At 40.2% G+C, this 17,632-nt stretch overlaps 2 protein-coding genes across 2 annotated transcripts in view; one reads left to right on the top strand and one right to left on the bottom strand.

Annotated features, from left to right (window-relative positions):
- Positions 1 to 299, top strand: part of IGFBP7 (insulin like growth factor binding protein 7) — a 19,542-nt gene extending 19,243 nt beyond the window's left edge. Inside the window, exon 5 of the mRNA XM_040555179.1 lies at positions 62 to 299. Within this exon, the coding sequence (XP_040411113.1) occupies positions 62 to 81 (20 nt within the window). The 3' untranslated portion in view covers positions 82 to 299. The remainder of the gene's footprint in view (positions 1 to 61) is intronic.
- On the bottom strand, positions 251 to 17,632 carry POLR2B (RNA polymerase II subunit B). The gene is given in 27 exon segments (XM_040555175.1): positions 251 to 500; positions 1,355 to 1,550; positions 1,862 to 2,022; positions 2,112 to 2,225; positions 2,733 to 2,840; positions 3,126 to 3,190; positions 3,193 to 3,214; positions 3,301 to 3,551; positions 3,790 to 3,884; positions 5,104 to 5,200; positions 5,678 to 5,846; positions 5,943 to 6,141; positions 6,395 to 6,549; positions 6,897 to 7,008; positions 7,118 to 7,257; positions 7,522 to 7,665; positions 7,796 to 7,982; positions 8,362 to 8,481; positions 9,253 to 9,449; positions 9,976 to 10,140; positions 11,178 to 11,318; positions 11,320 to 11,337; positions 12,213 to 12,432; positions 12,694 to 12,806; positions 15,506 to 15,656; positions 17,237 to 17,309; positions 17,495 to 17,632. Coding segments are annotated over 27 exon segments (3,522 nt in total). The 5' UTR covers positions 17,514 to 17,632; the 3' UTR covers positions 251 to 410.

Below are 17,632 nucleotides of genomic sequence, written 5' to 3'. Positions count from 1 at the left end.
GAAGCTGTGGCATTACACCTTGATACAGGGTGCAGCATAACATGTTTTTGTTTTTCCACAGATGATGGTGCAGAGCTGTGATGTGAGGACTTTCACTTATGCACAGTTTTAAGTCAGTATTTTGGAAAGCCCCAACTTCTGACTTTTTCTAGCTCACTAATCATTCTCTTACTTCCTTTATTCTTTGATTACCAATTTGCTTGCACACTTCTTTTGCAGATATACAAATAAAGAGATTCACAAGTTTGACTACAAACTTTAATTCTATTTACAGGAAATAAACATGATTTTGAACAGCACGTGGCAGATGAGTAAAACTATTTTAAATGCGACCTAAAACCAAATGAAACAAAACCTAAACATTTCAGTCTCACATTTTTTGAAAAAATGACAAAAAAAACTTTTAAAGGCTAAACACTCATCATACGAGGTGCAATACTCATAGACATCAGTTCTTGGAAGAGGAGTTTGCAGGCGTAGGGCATTCGAACCAAAGATATCTGGGAAAAGATTTCAAAAGACTTGTGATGAGCACTTCTAAATCATCAGCTTCCGTCACACAAATAAGTACACAAATAATTTGTCACCTTTTTAGCTCAAAGGTGAATCTGAAAGCATTTAACAAGAATTGCTTAAAGACAGTACCAAAGCAAGAGGGAAGCTGAGACAATCTGCAGAGGCTACAAAACAACTATGCAGAATTCATTTTTTAGATATAAAAATTGCAGCCAAGGGATGGGTTCTAAAAAACAAAAGCCATTTAACAAGGCAACATGCATAGCAAAGCATGCATGTTGTGCAGTAACTACAGTTAAGATTTCCAGCACCCATCTCTTCAGTAACCCCAATGTCATGGTTAGAGGTGCAACAGTCAATTCCCAGCACACCACCGAGCCTAGTTAAGTCAACTATTTTTAATCTCTGCTGTCACTCTGCCTTGACATAACTCTGTAACCAAGCACATGCTGTCACTGTAAATAATAATTAAAAAAAGAACATATGCTATAAATAATACTTCTTTAAAAGTGCGATGCAAAAGACCTCCTATGGGAACCCTGCTCACAGGCATAAAATAGCTCCATGGGAACAATCACAAGAGCGACAACCGTAAATTCCTGCAATTCTGAGATTTACTGCTTATTCTAAAAATAAGCTCTCTGACTGTTTACTCTTAAGATCTCTGCACTGCAAAATATTTGAACAGCATTTCCTGCCGAGGGACAAGCCAACACTATAACATGAGTAAGGAAACATCCAAATCAACTAGGACACTACGAACACTTAAGTATTTAGGAAACTAAAACAGCAATTGTTCTGGTGTTTCTTAAAACATCCTGATTAAGCCCACACCTACCTGCGTTTTATTGCGGCATCCCCGGCATTCATAGGTGTGAGTCCTGGTGTTTGCGATTGCCATAATCCCACAGAGGTTACATACATGGACTTGATACGGGTCGGAAGCTTCAAACAATCTCTCTCTCAAGAACTGGGCTGCTCCATGAGCAATTTGGCAATCTCGTTCCATTTCTCCAAAACGAAGGCCACCATCACTGGAGACAAGAAAAAAAGATAAAAGAACTTGAGTTCACTGGCAAAATACATCAGTTGCTAGAAAATGTAACTTGACAGAAATAAACAGTAATATTCCAAGGTACAAGTAAATCTGTGCATTAATTTTCTTCTATCTCAGAAAAGTTCTCTTTGTTCAAACATGAACTGGCCACAGTTCCTGCCGGATGAACTCCTCTAGTGTGGGCTCCTCTACACAGAAAAATCAGTTAATTAGGCAGCTAATTTTTAGGGCTAAGGACTTGGGGGGAAAACCAAAACAAAACACTATACAGAAAATAAACATCCTTACCGAGATCTGCCTTCCATGGGCTGTCTGTTAAGTATCTGGATTGGCCCTCTTGCACGAGAATGGATTTTGTCATCTACCATGTGCTTCAACCGCTGATAATATGTCGGACCAATAAAGATCTGTGATGTGATTTTTCGACCAGTGAAGCCATTGTAGAGGACCTAAGGTAGTCAATACAATCACTGAAACATAAGCCTTACCGTCCAAACATATATTAAAAAGTTACTATGAAATCATATTTTGATTATACCTCATTTCCTCTTAGATGATAACCATAATCTGATAAAAGATTGGAAATCTTCTGCACGTTGACAGCATCATTAAATGGTGTAGCATCACCAATTTCTCCCTTGTTTGCCGACACCTACAGAGAAGAGATTTGCAGAAACTTGTAAGATTTCTCAAAAACTGATCAAACAACACATTTCAAACAATTTTAGCTCTTAATGCCAGAACCTGAGATTCAACACCCATGATAGCGCTGCATCCTGCTTTGTTTATCAGCTGCAAAATTCTATAGCTGAGATTTTCAAAAATATACAGTATCAATAATATCATTACTCCTTTTTCTAGGTTACAGGAAACATTTGGAATAAAAGCAACAGATTAGTATACTCATCTGACTCGCTGGACAAAATTTACAGGATTGTAGGTCCTCCAACAAACTTGCATGTGCTATTACATAAATGAAGAACTTTTTATTTAAAAAAAAACTGCATTAATAATTACCAGGCAGTAGTATCTTTAAAACAAACTTATTATATATATATATAATATATATGTGTGTGTATATATATATATATATATATATATATATATATATATATAAATTCATATTCCTTAGGCACACAGCATAAAACATTCTTCTTACCTTCCCCTGAAGACATTCAATCAAGTGACCAATGGTCATCCGGGAAGGGATGGCATGGGGGTTGATAATTATATCAGGTGTGATGCCTTCACAAGTGAAGGGCATATCCTACAGCAGAGAAACAGACAGTCAGTACTTCCCAAAATACCAGCTTTAAGAAAAGCAGTCCATAGATTCAAATTAAATCCTTTTAAGGCATTTCAAGGGCCCTGAAGTACTATGTAAGGAAGAGTTGTGTCCCATTCTGAATACAGTCTAGCTAAACTTAAGTCTATATATTGCACCCTAGTAGATATTCTACAGATGACTCACAGCAGTTACAATACTAAAAAGATCAAAGCTGAAATGTTAAGGAGGAAGAAAAGAAAAAAAAAAGAAAAATGAAATCACTACCTCTTGCCGGTACTGGATACCACAGGTTCCTTTCTGACCATGCCTGCTGGCAAATTTATCTCCTATTGTGGGATTCTTACAGAACGTACCTTAAAGCCACAAGAAAACATTAACTGGTAAATTAGATACAGAGCAAAAACGATTAAGTAGAAAACACATACATGTTGGTGCTCACCCTAATCTTGCAGAACTTGTATCCTTCCTGGTTAAGCGTTACCATGACCTGATCTACAATACCAGTCTCACTAGTTCGCAGAAAAGTGCTACAGTCTCTCTTTGTGAAGCGTCTGTTAGTGCTTTCCAGTTCATCTTCGTTTTCTGGTAGCGTTACTGTTTTGCCAATGATGACATCATCCCCAGACACACGCACCCCAGGTGCTATTAAGCCATCATCATCGAGTTTGTCATAGATTGCATGTCTCATACCTTGGGGGGAAGGAAAAAAAAAAAAAAGATCTCCACACGTTGTAACATATTGACTTTGATGTTTTATGGAAATTCAACCAGCCTGCTGCTAAAAAATGTCTAAAGCTGATGCATTTTGCTATTAACACAGACATTTTGGCTACTTTACACGTCCCAAAATAAAGACTGAATCAGTTCAACAACAACCTTCCCCACAAATGCTTAACAAACTCTGTCTCAATATACTTTTGTATCTTACCTTGGCAAGTTTCACGTGTAGGCTTCTCAAAAACTTCCTCTTGGTCATATCCTTTTTTGGACTCTTGCTCTTTGTAGGACCGATAAAACACAGATCTGAAACAAAGTTACAAAGCCTTCTCTGTAAAACAGTATAATTTTTCTTAATATGTACATCTCAATTTCATTAAAACCACCATTTTAACGCATATTGTGGCTACTGTTACTGAAAACAAATAACATTCACAAGCCAAACAACTTTAAAGTCCGGTTAATCTAACTGTCACTAAGGAGTGGGGAAAAAAAAAAGAAGGAAAGAAAAGAAAAAAAAAGTTTCAGATTAGCATCTTAGTGGTCACTTTTTGGACACTTCCAAAATACCTATTGATAACATGCTTATTTTTGATGAACTATGGAGATCTTCCAATCTGCCTGACATCTCAAAAGCAGTTACTATTCTTGAGGACAATTCATATCTTCATCGTATCAATCTCGTATGGCTTTTTTTCCTTAAATCTGCCATTTTGCAAGCACTTTCACTTCTGATACCTTGCAATGCCACACTCAATACTCAACTCAGAGTTTCGGTGGAAATGTTTCAATTTATATGAGCTTCTTTCTGGGCCTTTGAGGGTTTCTGTTTGCTACCTTATTTGCTAGCATACCAAAACCACAACCTTTAAGATAAATATTGTTCACATTTAATAGCTCCCATGAACACAGAAGGTTCTATAAAAGTTCCATATAAGCCTTAAAAATGTAATAGTCCCATACATATTCTACATTAGAAGGTAGCAGATGCAAGACAGCAGGCACACACTTCTTAGGTGCAACTCAGACAAAAGAAAATGAACAAAGCCAGAAACCAATTGACCAGTCAAGGTTATACAGCCACCTAAGAACTAGCAATAGCAATAACGCACAGACATATCAGTTGCAAGTTGTCTCAACAGCAGTTCCTACTAAGGAGAAGAACATGCCAATCCTCACCAGTTAGTAACTGTCATGCTACTAAATATTTTATTACAGTGCTGCAATATTGACATTAAGGAGTTCATGTGATTGGCAAGTCATGCAAAGACTCAGAATATCATTTAATTTAACCAGCACAAAAAGAGCAATTAACATAATAAATAAGACCACTCTGCCTTCCTGGCAAGTCAAACAAAGAATGAACTCACTGAGGTTTGCTAAGATACACATTCACCGTTTTTGTTCTGCTGCCTTTTAAGGATACCTTCCAGTTTAAGATGAACTTTTCTTGAGCCTCTGGACAACTCAGTACACTACTTATTTTCAAACAGTTCCAAAACTTTAAAAAAAAAAATATTCAAACCTGAAAAAGCCTCTATCAACAGCAGAACGGTTCATGATGACAGAGTCTTCCTGGTTATATCCTGTGTACGATGCAATGGCTACAATTGAATTGATACCTGTAATACATAGAGTGAATACTTTGAAAAGATGAACACGTAACAGACAGGCATTACTTACAACTAAAAATGAGCTGATTTCTCTAAATTAAAGCTCTCCTAGCCTCTTCTGATATTAAAATATCCACATCCCATGCGCAAAAACCATGCCGTGTCAGTAAATGCGGTTTTGGGTAGAGATTAAATTTTTTTATCAACTGAAGAGTGACCCCATGCGGAGAACCTATGTAGAAAATGCACCATCTCCAGTTAGATTTTAAACAGACTATATAGAAAAGGAGTTCTGGCTGCAACACTAGGAATGCTGTTTTGTGGGTTTTTTTTTTTTCAGTCTAGGTGTCTAAGTTAACATTTAACCTACCATACATTTTTAAATTACATAAATATGCTAATTATTTAGATATTTTCCACATGTTTATGACAGTTTAGACAAAAAAAATAGTAATTTTGTTTATTGAACATTAACTGACAACATACCTGCTGGTAACTCTCTAAAACGCAAGTACTCCATGGAGCGTGTTGTTACAAGGGGCTTCTGAGGATAATACAGAACATGTGCCAGCGTATCCATACGAACATGGAAGTTTGTAATGTAAACTCCCATAGCCTGTTTACCCATAGCAGACTGGTATGTGTTCCTAGGAGACTAAACAGACAAGGAAATACCCATATATGTTATGCACATATGCATTTGGGTTTTCTATTAACCTTAAAAGCAGAATGTCAGAATTGATGCACTGACCTGGTTGTGATCAGGGAAAGGAATGATAGATGCACATACTCCCAGGATCATTGATGGGTGAATCTCACAGTGTGTGTATGTTGAACAATATGCAACGCCTTTTTCTTGCAAATCATCTGGAGTCATTGCCAGCATCACAGTCTCTTCTTCCAGTGTATCAATGTACTCTACTACACCACTGGCCACGAGATCCTGCCAACTGAATAATCAATGTTTGAAATACTCAACTAACACACAAAATGGGTCTCTTCAGCACTAACAAGAACAAGGACTTCTCTGCCTTATTATTACTACCACTACACAAAAAGTCTCATAAAAAATGAATTAAATTGCCAGGCAGAGGAAGTGTCTTTGTGCTGCTTTAAACATTTCTCTCCCTTCAATCTGAGGGAGCTTGCAGCTACCAGGATGGAATATTAGACATTCAGTTGAATTTCAGAAAAACATCGCACCTGTAATTGTTGTATTCTCGTTCCTTCAGTTGGTCAATATGCCTTTTCTTCAACAGCAACTTCTGTTTTTCCACAATTAAAAGGGGTCGGCAAATTCTGCCTGCATCAGTATAAATGCGGATTTCTCGCTCACGAATATCCCTAATCATTGAGACCTGCACAAGAAAGCAGCACACTGAGAGTACAAAGTCTTAGTCTAGAATCAGAGCTACAGCACACAAAATAGGATAGCAAAGTTCCCAGAAGCAAAGGCCCTACAGGTGCCGTCAGCAGCACAGCAAACAAACTTTTAACACTCATACAAACAAAAGCATTTCAAGTGACTATTTTTAACTATTTACAGTAAGAGTATTTTTCAACTGGTTCCTCTTAACAACAAGAAAAAAGCAATGTGTGCAGAAACAGTTGCAAATTATGCTATGTGGAGCTTGCAAAGTAGTCTCAAAGTACTATCCTCCCGTATCTAAAAAGGTAACCCAAAGTCTAAAAGAAAAGGTTATACCTCTGATACAATGATATCCATCTGACGACGGAGCTTCCTTAGCGTATTCATGAGCTGCTCTGGATCTTTGTGTATTCCTACCCAGCAGCCATTAACGAAGATCTTAGTAGCACTAGAAAGAAGGGAGAAAAAAACAAACAAAAAACAACCCACAATTCTCTGAAGCTCTGTGCAGGTAATAAAAACTTTATATCTGTTTAAACAATTTCATTTGCACATACTCGGCTATTGCTGCTGGAGATATTTCTTCCAGGTTTTCCATACTCCACTCTTCCAAGAATTCCAAAATCGGAGATGGCTGAGACCCCACAGAAATGTAAGCCATAAGGGCTAAGTTCTTGACAAGTCCTACTGCATGACCCTAGTGAAAACACAAAAATTATTTTGCATTTCCAAACCAACAGACCCCCCTAAGCAGATCAGAGAACTTGAAGTTTCAAGTCCTCAAGGAACTATACACAAAACATACTCGTAATTTCTACCATTCAAGTACAGAGCTAGCTAAAAAGTTAAATATTCATGTCACTGCTTCAAATAAAATACAAGTGATCACTGCAAGCGCTATGGCCATAAAATGACTGTCAGATAAAAGCAGTTAGGCATGAGTAAGTACTGATTTAATTACCTCTGGAGTCTCAGCAGGGCAAACCATTCCCCACAGCGTATTGTGCAACTGTCTGGGCTTTGCCAGTTTACCATCTCTACCAATTGGAGAGTTCAGGCGTCTCAGATGGGAAAGCGTAGATGCAAAAGTCAGGCGGTTTAACACCTGGATGTAGCATGGAACTCAGTTAGTGAAAGCTTCCCAAGTGTGTTGTTCTGACAGGCATCATAATACATTAGAACAAAGGATCAACAGCATCTAGAAATGATGCATTTGACAAGAACCAAAATTGTACCTGAGATACTCCTGCTCTGGCCTGATGAGCTTTCTTCTGATCACCCCAGTTTCCAGTTGCCAATGAATATTTCAAACCATCTGAAATAATTCTCGTTTTAATGGCCAGTTCCAAGTTGAAATCTTTCCCTCTGTCAATAAACTTTTGTGCATATATTCTCACTTCCTTCAGCAAGTTCTTAAACATTCTGTAGAAGACGTCAAGAAACACAATTAAACAGTAATACAGCAATTCAGCCTACCCAGAACTGTCTGGAAAAAGTCACTGGCCTCCTTGACAGAAGCAAGTGATTTGTAACTAGGGGAGGAGAGGAAAAAACAACAACAAAACCCATCAAACTAATCTGCCTGTGAACATGCATAATACATACTTTAAAACAACCAATACTAGCCACCCACTATTAGAGGAAACTTACCCCAGTCCACAAACAAAGCCATAATCAGATACAGGCTGTGCTGCCCAAGACTGGCTATCAGACTCAACAGAATGGTCTGTTTTATTTAGAAGCATGGAACTGGCAATGGCTCTTCCATTAATTATCTCCAAAGAACAGATTAGATATTTACCCTCTGAACAAGAAAGCTAACAGTGGCCCAGCAAGATCCAGTCTTTTGTTGCCATAATGATCTCTGTCATCAAGCTCCCTCCTTCCCAGTGCTGCCAGCAACAATCGATGAACCATATACCTAAGAAAATAAGTTTATATCTTAAGCCAACAACAGACATTCACAACGAAGAACACATACTTTTATTAGTGAACTGTGTCCTGAAGGCTGCTCATTCTAGATGAAGTTAAAATACTGCTGGACCTAAGACAGGTCTCTTCAAGTATGTTACGTCCTTAGAGCCGAATGGCACACTAAGTTTAGATAACCAAAACAAAGTTAATATTTACATGATGATAGCGATACATCTTCTGCTACACGTCTACCCCATATCACACTACAGTCTATGTTTAAGCTAGTGAGACTGTGAACGGGACATGTTATTTGAAGTAAAACAACAGGTCTCCTGATGCTATCATTTATCTGTATACCAGTAAGTGGCGATCAGGAGGATGTACCAATAGTTTTAAACGATTCATTTACATTACATACAGCTTATAAATAGTTGTCAAACTCTACAACTTACTTATCAACCTCTGTATGTTGTCCATGCAATGAGATGTTAAAAGCACTTGGTCAGTATCATCACATCTAACTTTAAATCCAGGGTGTGTTGGAGGCTTGTTTTGTTCTCTCTCTTTTTATTTTTTTTTTGTTATTTTATCGTCATCATTTGCATTTTCTCAGCTAGGAAAACCTGTAAGTGCTCTAAAATTTACCACTGAGTATCCAGAACACTGAGATTAAAAACCAAACTCCTATTCAGAGTGCTTTCCCAATCATGCACATAGTATCTGTATCCAGTGACCAGCTGCAGCATGTGACAGTGCACTTGAGAATATACTAACATACCCCAGGAAATAGGCCTTCTTGGTTTCACAGAAGTCACTGACACCAACATGCGGAAGCATTTCTTTCTGCAAGACTTCTTTAGCATACTTGATTCTTTTTTCTTTGGTGACGCCTGGCTTTGCACCTCTCGATCCAATGAAGTTCAGAGCAACGTTTTGCTCCTGAATGACAAAAGCTTCATCCAGAGAAGGTTTGACCTAACACACAAAATACAGTAAAATCCTGAATCATACAGTGCCTGTTCGGGTTGATGGAAACTAAGCAGTAGCCTGCTGATGATTCTTCTCCGCAACTACTAATTACTGCTTTCTGACTTTACTATAGTAGTTCTTTCAAGAGCAGCAGAAAGCAATGGAGCACACAGAAAGCAAACAAAAACCAGTTTAAACTTCAGAAAACAGCTCTCATTCAATTACGTTCTAGGCCTGCTGCTGATGCGCATATAAATGGAGATTTTATAATTAAAGTCAGTGGCAGCAGGCTAAGAACCTACCTCTCCAAAAATATATTAGCTCTTTTCAATTTCCATTGCAATCCATTCACTTAAAGTACTCATTAGAATGGTTTAAATAGACAACTCTTTGCACTTCTAACAGACAACCCACAGAAATAAAGTAAGTAAATTACAATACGAAAACTAACAAAATACTCGATAATAAAAGACTAACCACACCTGGACATCACCTAACATTAAGCAAGAAAATAAGTTATTTAACATATTACCATTTCCATCATTTCTGGATCTTCAAAATCATAAATTATGTGCTCTAAAATATCCCTGTCAGACACAAACCCTAGTGCACGGAAGACGATTATGATGGGCACTTCTTGTTTGATATATGGCAAAGTTGCTACAATGCGCTGACCAATAGCACTCTTCTTTGCACCCTAAAAAGATGGGGGAAAACATACATTAGTCTAAAATGATCTTGCCTTTAAATAAAAAAACTCTCTCTGAACTTAGATGATGTATTATAAATGTATTTACTACAGGAAACCATGACTCCTCAGCAGACTAAGTGAAGATCTATTCGGAAACCTTACTGCAGAACTGACTTCTTTTAAGCTTTTTCTAACCTCAGAAGTCTGCAAAAACTTGAATGTTTTTCCTCATACAAAGGAATTTGAATAACACCATCTGCATCATTTCCTCCCTCCTGAGTATTTGCAAAGAGGAACCATATCTATCTTCAGTTTTCTTTCTGTCAGCTTAAGTCCAGCTTATCAAAGGTACACAAATCTCCATTCTCTTGATTACTGAAGTAGGTGCTCCCTCCTCCCCAGAAAGGATCGAACATTGAGTGATACTGAGGGACAATCGCTGAAGAGTGTCCCAGTTATGAAGCACTAGAGTGGTGTAAAGCTTCTATTAAAGTTGCTCTTAGAATGCTTGGAAGTTTCTAAATGTTCAGTGCAATGGCAAGCAAGTACCAACACTTTCTGCCTTTGAAATTATGTCACTTATAGCCACTGCACAGTGCCTGGACTTTGACAAGTGGCACAATTAGATGTTAAATATTAGTTAACATGCAGTCTGCAAAACTCATCTGAAACACTAGTTTGGCCCTCAGCATAGACAGGGTTGATACTCTTTTCCTTTGTCAAAAAGCAGGAAGTAGTTTGTTTGGATTTTCTAAAAACTCATTTACAGTAATTAATTGTAAGATTATTTTTTAACCCCATTCTACTCTGCCACAAAGAGAGTCTTCATTTCAATCCTCAAATTATTTATCCCAGAGATAGGCATAATCTGACAACGTTATATGAAAATGAGTTGTTTTACCTTCTCACAACTTAACATCAGAAGAAATGTCTTCTTAAAATTGCACAAGAAAGTGACATTAAGAGACAGGACAGTAACAAAACCCCTAGAACAATCTTCAGTGTAAGCCCTGGGGAAAGGGAGTATTACTGCTTAGGCTTACCTGCCCACCTCTGGCTAGCATGCTAACCCATATAGTACTTGTTGGTCGAGAGGAATTTTCCAGACAAGATCTACACTCTCCTGTGTAGGCATATTTTGAATCTTTCTTTGCAAACACATATACTGTGTTTGTAGCCATTTTTTTCTTGAGCGATCAGAACCTGTGTTAGAAACAAAAACAACACTAAATAACTCACAAAAGAGCATGTGAAAGTAACAAGCACAGGGTTTCTACCATTCCTTCATGTGCCTTACTTTTCAAAGCACTCCACAGCATGATTTCAATTTGCCAAACTCAGTTGGACTATATTCTCCATTTTAAAAGCACATTAAACAAAACATATACCTCGTTCAGATAGAATAACCAAAATAAAAGACTTGGAGAACACTTTTCTATGATGCACTCACCATATCTGCTAGCTGTGCTGAGACATTTGTGTTAGCTTTAGCCAAAATACTGATAAAGAAAGCTTTTCACTATCTGTTTCCAAGGCCAATGAACTACCCATGCAAATAAATTCAAATGCCAGCTCTGATAGTAAAAGCCAGATTTTTTTTTTTCCTCCAAGAACAAAAATAGATTTATTTTGGTGTGTTGCCCAGGCATCAGTTACAAAAAAAAAATACCAGTTTGGTGAGGCACAAGCATGGAGGGGATATGCTTTGCTAAAGCTGAATCCACAGCAATAGAGGGAAGAACTGAAAGGAATAGGTTTATCCTATTCTTAAGATGCATCTATACAGCTGTGAACAACCTGGAGCAAGTGAGGAAGTACCTTCCTCACACTGATGATGAGACATTTAAGAGTGCACGCTGCTCTGCAATGTTGAAAATGAATCCGTAGAAAGAAACACATCTCAAAGAAAAAGAGAAGGTGGCTCAAAAAGTCCTAGAAAAGGACAAAGTTCATACTAAGTGCACAAGTACCTGCAGAAACTGGAATGAAAGCGTTTATGTCCCTGGCAAAAGAGGTAGAAGTAAGTAACAGAACTTCCAGTGCTTATAAAGACAACTGTGCAGGGCATCATCCCTTACCTTTTCTGATCCATTAATGATAAAGTAGCCACCAGGATCAAGAGGGCATTCATTCAGTTCACAAAGATCACGGTCAGTTAAGCCATTTAACAAACAGTATGTTGATCGTAACATAATAGGAATTTTCCCTATAAAAGTTTTCTGATGTTGCGTCTGTAACTGATCTTCCCCTTCTTTAATAACTGTTTTAGTTATATCCACATACAAGGGGGCTGAATACCTACAGAATAAAAATACCATTGCATTATCAGTCAGTTATTACTCCGGCCTGTACAGAAGGCTAATGAATGCAGTTATTCAAGCCCTCACTTGTAATACTAAGCATTATTACCAAATCATCATCTGTATTTAACAACTAGGCATTGTAATTTAATAAGAGCAATAAAGAACATATCTTCAGAATTACTAAATTGAAAAAGATTATCAATTAACAATTGTCAGTCCTTCCTCGTGTTTTAATCAACACAGAGGTCTTTCTTACGTAAGGTTTCTCAGTCTGGCCTCATTGGGCATCATAGGTGATGGTGCTCCATCTCTTTCCCAATGAGTAGGTTTGGAAAGATAGATTTGTTCAAACTTCAGGAGATAGCGGGGCTGAAAAACAAGAAGACATTTATCTGTAATGGAAAAAACATCCATTTTGGTTATTCAAGAGCAGCCCTATAGCTTAATTCCCAATGTTGCTGCATATCCTCAGCTCAAGGTATAGAAATGATCCCTGTTTCGATGGCTAGGTGAACAAAACACTCAAAAAGATTCAATAATTTCTGAACACCTTGTTAATAAAAAACACAGAGGTAACTGAAGAGGTAAGAGAAGAATAAAGTATCAAAGTTGGTCTTCTTCATGTGAAATAGCTAACAAATTCAAAATCTGACAAGTCAGTGAACATATTAATAGAATATGCCTTATATATACTTAAATATTTATTGTGTATGTAGCTTTAGATAAAACTGCCGATTTTACAATGCAAACGGTGAATCTGCTTCAACACATAGAATAAGATAGCTCACATCAAATCTGTTTCCACACAAATCCTTTCACATGTTATAGTAAAATATGTTTTACAACAAGTCATGAAAGGACAGGCATCATCCAGCAATAAAACAATTCTCAGGATCTTCATTTTGCTCTGAGAGCCACTCATCCCTCAGAATCCTACTGCACTGAGATTTAGAGCATTCAGTTCACTTAAATCAAAAGCCTGCATTTATAATACAGGTGTAAAAGCTTTAAAACAATGCTCTGAACAAAGTGCTTTTGTGTAATTAGTAAGGGTAGCTGGAACTTGCACCCTCAGCAAGTTTGCAGATGACACCAAGCTGGGTGGTGCAGCTGATACACCAGAAGGAAGGGATGCCATCCAGAGGGACCTGGACAGGTTGGAGAAGTGGCCCACATGAACCTAATGAGGTTCAACCAGTCCAAGTGCAGGGTGCTGCACATGGGCCGGGGCAATCCCAGACATGAGCACAGACTGGGAGAAGAACTCACTGAGAGCAGCCCTGCAGAGAAGGACTTGGGGGTTCTGGTGGACGAAAAGCTCAACATGAGCCAGCAGTGCGCGCTTGCAGCCCAGAAGGCCAGCTGCAACCTGGGCTGCATCAGCAGAGAAGAGGCCAGCAGGTGGAGGGAGGGGATTGTCCACCTTTTCTTTGACCTTGTGAGGCCCCACTTGGAGTACAGAGTCCAGGTCTGGAGCCCCCAACACAAGAAGGATGTGGGGCTCCTAGAGTGGGTCCAGAGGAGGACCACTAAGATGACCAGAGGGCTGGAGCACCTCTCCTGTGAAGAGAGCCTGAGAGAGCTGGGGATGTTCAACCTAAAGAAGAGAAGGCTCTGGGTGACCCCATTGTGGCTTTTTGGTACTTAAAGGGAGCTTATAAAAAAGATGGAGAGCGACTCTTTGCTCAATCAGATAATGACAGGACAAGAAGGAATGGTTTTGAACTAAGAGAGGGGAGATTTAGATTAGAGGTTGGAAGAAAATTCTTCACTCAGAGGGCAGTGAGGCACTGGCACAGGTTGCCCAGAGAGGTTGTTCATGCCCCATCCCTGAAGGTGTTCAAGGCCAGGCTGGATGAGGCCCTGGGCAACCTGCTCTAGTGGGAGGCATCCCTGCCTAGATGATCTTTGAGGTCCCTTCCAACCTGAGCCATTCTATGAACTTAAGGAAAGCAAGCAACAGTTACTTTGTTCAAGCACTTCATGTGTGGTCTCAGTCCTGGTGCAAAAGCATGCCAAGGGCATTTGTCGAGTAGCCTCCTTGCATGCACGAGAACCTAGAGATGAGCTTTCTCTATTCACAAAGCATTCCTTCACAGAGTAAACTCCATGGGTATGGAAACAAACAAATCATTACACTTGCACGTATACAGGTTGAAATTGCCTTCAAAGTTTGAGTTCTTATTTCATAGTGTGCCCGGTTGCAGAACAGAAGCTAACCCAAATAAAATACAGCTGTGCTGCCACCCCACTTGTATACCTGCCTAGAAGCTAGCTAAGAACATCTTATTACGAAAACAAAACTTGAATTCCCTGCAAGCATCTATCTGTATCTCAGCTATAATGACTCTGCTGCAGCACGCTACAAAAGCAACACTTGCTGTAGCAGAGTAAGCTCCAGTACAGAGCAAAAACATCATCAAAAAACTCATCTTCTTAATGCAAGCAACTGTAGCCTTCCCACAACATATTTTCAAAGTCCTCATATCCAGCCCTCTCTCCAGAAAAACTATTAAAGACAAAGGTGCAAATTACACATTCTATTCATCATGTCCTACGCAGAACCACAGGAACGACCCATTCAGCACCTGAGCTAGGTGACTTAGTTTCCTCTATAGATTAAGCAGATCGTTATATTAATTGTGTTGTTTTGCTAAACTCTCAGACACACTCCACTAAATCCTTGTCAGTGACGCTTGCTCCCATCCTGAGCACCTTTATACAGTTACTGACAAGCTAAACTGCAGCAGCCAACTGTTCTTGGTCATTCTTCAACTCAACCAACAATTTACCTAGCAGGCGACAGTGATTCTATAGGAGAGGGAAGTTTGATACCACAGATAACAAAACTCTTGCATGTGTTTCTCAGCAGCATACTTGATTATCTAAAAACTTGGGCATGTTCCTTATGGAATCCAAGCAGTTCACACTTCCGTCCTCTTGGCTGCATAAGCAACATCCTAACTTGGATACATTTCAGTCTCTCAAGATGGAGGTTGAATAAAACCCACCTAAGCAAGGGAAAAATCACTTTGCATTGTAAAATCCCATCCCTGGCCTCCACTTACCGGTTCTTCCACTTCTCCTGTAGCATGCTGGGCTTCAGCTTGTAAATCAATTGGTGGAGCATCTTCAACAATTCTCTGCACAGACATCTGAATAAACTCATCAAAAGAATCCAACTGTTGCCTGACTAAACCCTTTTCGTCAAAATAAGAGCTAAAAAAAAAAGTGCACTAATTAAATTAAGATCTCATTTCATTCATGTACCTTATTTGTCAGCAAGTTTAAGACATATTTATAACAAAACCTTCAAATGCCATGAAATACAGTAAGAAAACACTTATTTCATGAGACATGAATTTCATTCATAGATGCTCAGAAACGTTAAACTCTCTTTCAGTGCTTTAAGACACAAACACTACAAAGTGACTGACTTGCTGCCACCTCTTGGCTAAGCCGTGTATGCACACTCTACCTTCAGTTAGGAAAGGAAACATGACGACAAACATCAGCAAAGGTGGCTGTAGCCAAAGTTTTCAACAACGTATGTAAATGTAAGCTCCTAATCAAGGTGACAATTCTCAGAACTTTTCTTAGCTCTGATACCCTCTATTCCAGCCACACTGAGATTCCCAGCTTCATTCCTCTCTGGATTTCCCCTAGCCTTTGTGTCACCTAGATTCAACCCAACACATCCTAACTGTAAAAATCAAAGCCTAAATACTAAGACCTGCATCCTAGCTTTTAATGATCATAGCTTAAACAAATCTGCTGCGTTAGCTCCTATACCTCAAACTCCTGAAGCCATCCAAGCAACCCACACCTGACAGGATTTCTCGAGAAAACTGGTAACAAACACCTTTGTACCAGTAACTTCAAGCTTCCCCCAAGAAGGGGAATAGCCATGGCTATTGTGCTGTTGCCAGTGAATCCTGTCAGCACAGCCTGCTATCACATAACGGGAAGGAGGAAAAGACCTCTAAGATCATCAGGTCCAACTGTTAACCCAGCACTGCCAAGCCTACCACTAAACTGTGTCCCTAAGCACCACAGCTACACATCTTTTGAGTATCTCCAGGGATGATGTATGAACCACTTCCCTGGGCTGCCTGTTCTAATGCCTCACAACCCTTTCAGTGAAGAAATGTTTGCTAACATCCAACCTACACCTCCCCTGGCGCAACCTGAGGCCATTTCTTGTCTCCTACTGCTCGTGGCTCTGGAGAAGAGACCAACCCTCACCCTGCTACAACCTCCTTTGAGGCAGTTGTAGAGAGCGATAAGGTCTCCCCTGAGCCTCCTTTTCTCTAGGCTGAATAGGCCCACTTCCCTCAGATGTTCCTCACAAGACTTGTTCTCTGGACCCTTTGCCAATTTCGTTGCCCATCTCTGGGCATGCAGCAGGGCATGAACCAAGCCAAGCACAGGGGGACAATCACCTCCCTGGTCCTGCTGGCTGCGCTATTCCTGACACAAGCCAGGATGCCGGTGGCCCTCTTGGCCACCTGGGCACACTGCTGGCCATGTTCAGCCAGCTATTGACCAACACCCGAGGTCCCTATCTGCCAGGCAGCTTTCCAACCACCGGGTGTCTGCAGGGCTCCTTAGTCCCCCAGAACAACCCCACTGTTTTTCTTGAGAGCTGTTCTAGTCTGAAAACACTAAAGCATACAATGTAACACAACTTGACCTGCAGCTGTTACACGTTGCTGGCTAGATTTTACCTTTTAGCACCAAGAGCACACACACACACACACACACGGAAGCATTAACACCTGAGAACTTCATCGAGTCACCTAATCACAATCCAGCACGCCTCTTGCCACAGGTCCGGGGTGATTTCATCGTCGTCTTCATCGTACTGCATATCTGCGGGAAGCACATACAGGTGAGCCCCCAGCCACCGCGCTGTCCCCGGCGGCGCAAGGACCCTTCCCCTCAGCGGCACCCGGAGGCCGCGGCGCCATGAGGGGGGGAAGGGGAGCTAAGCCCAAGGGGAGAGGAGGCCCCGAGGGGAGAGGAATGCCTATGGGGGCGGCCCGCCGCGCCCTCACCTTCGTCCGCGTCGTACATGGCGGCGGCAGGGGGGAGCCGCGGGCGGCGGCCGGGCGGGAACGGGGAGCGCGGCGGCCGCCTGAGCAGCGGCGGTCAGAGCGGAACGGCGGCGCCTGCGCTCGCTGTGACGGCAAGAG

The sequence above is a fragment of the Cygnus olor genome, chromosome 4 (assembly GCF_009769625.2).
Source record: "Cygnus olor isolate bCygOlo1 chromosome 4, bCygOlo1.pri.v2, whole genome shotgun sequence".
NCBI lineage: Eukaryota > Metazoa > Chordata > Aves > Anseriformes > Anatidae > Cygnus > Cygnus olor.
This window is presented reverse-complemented; position numbering and strand designations above follow the sequence as displayed.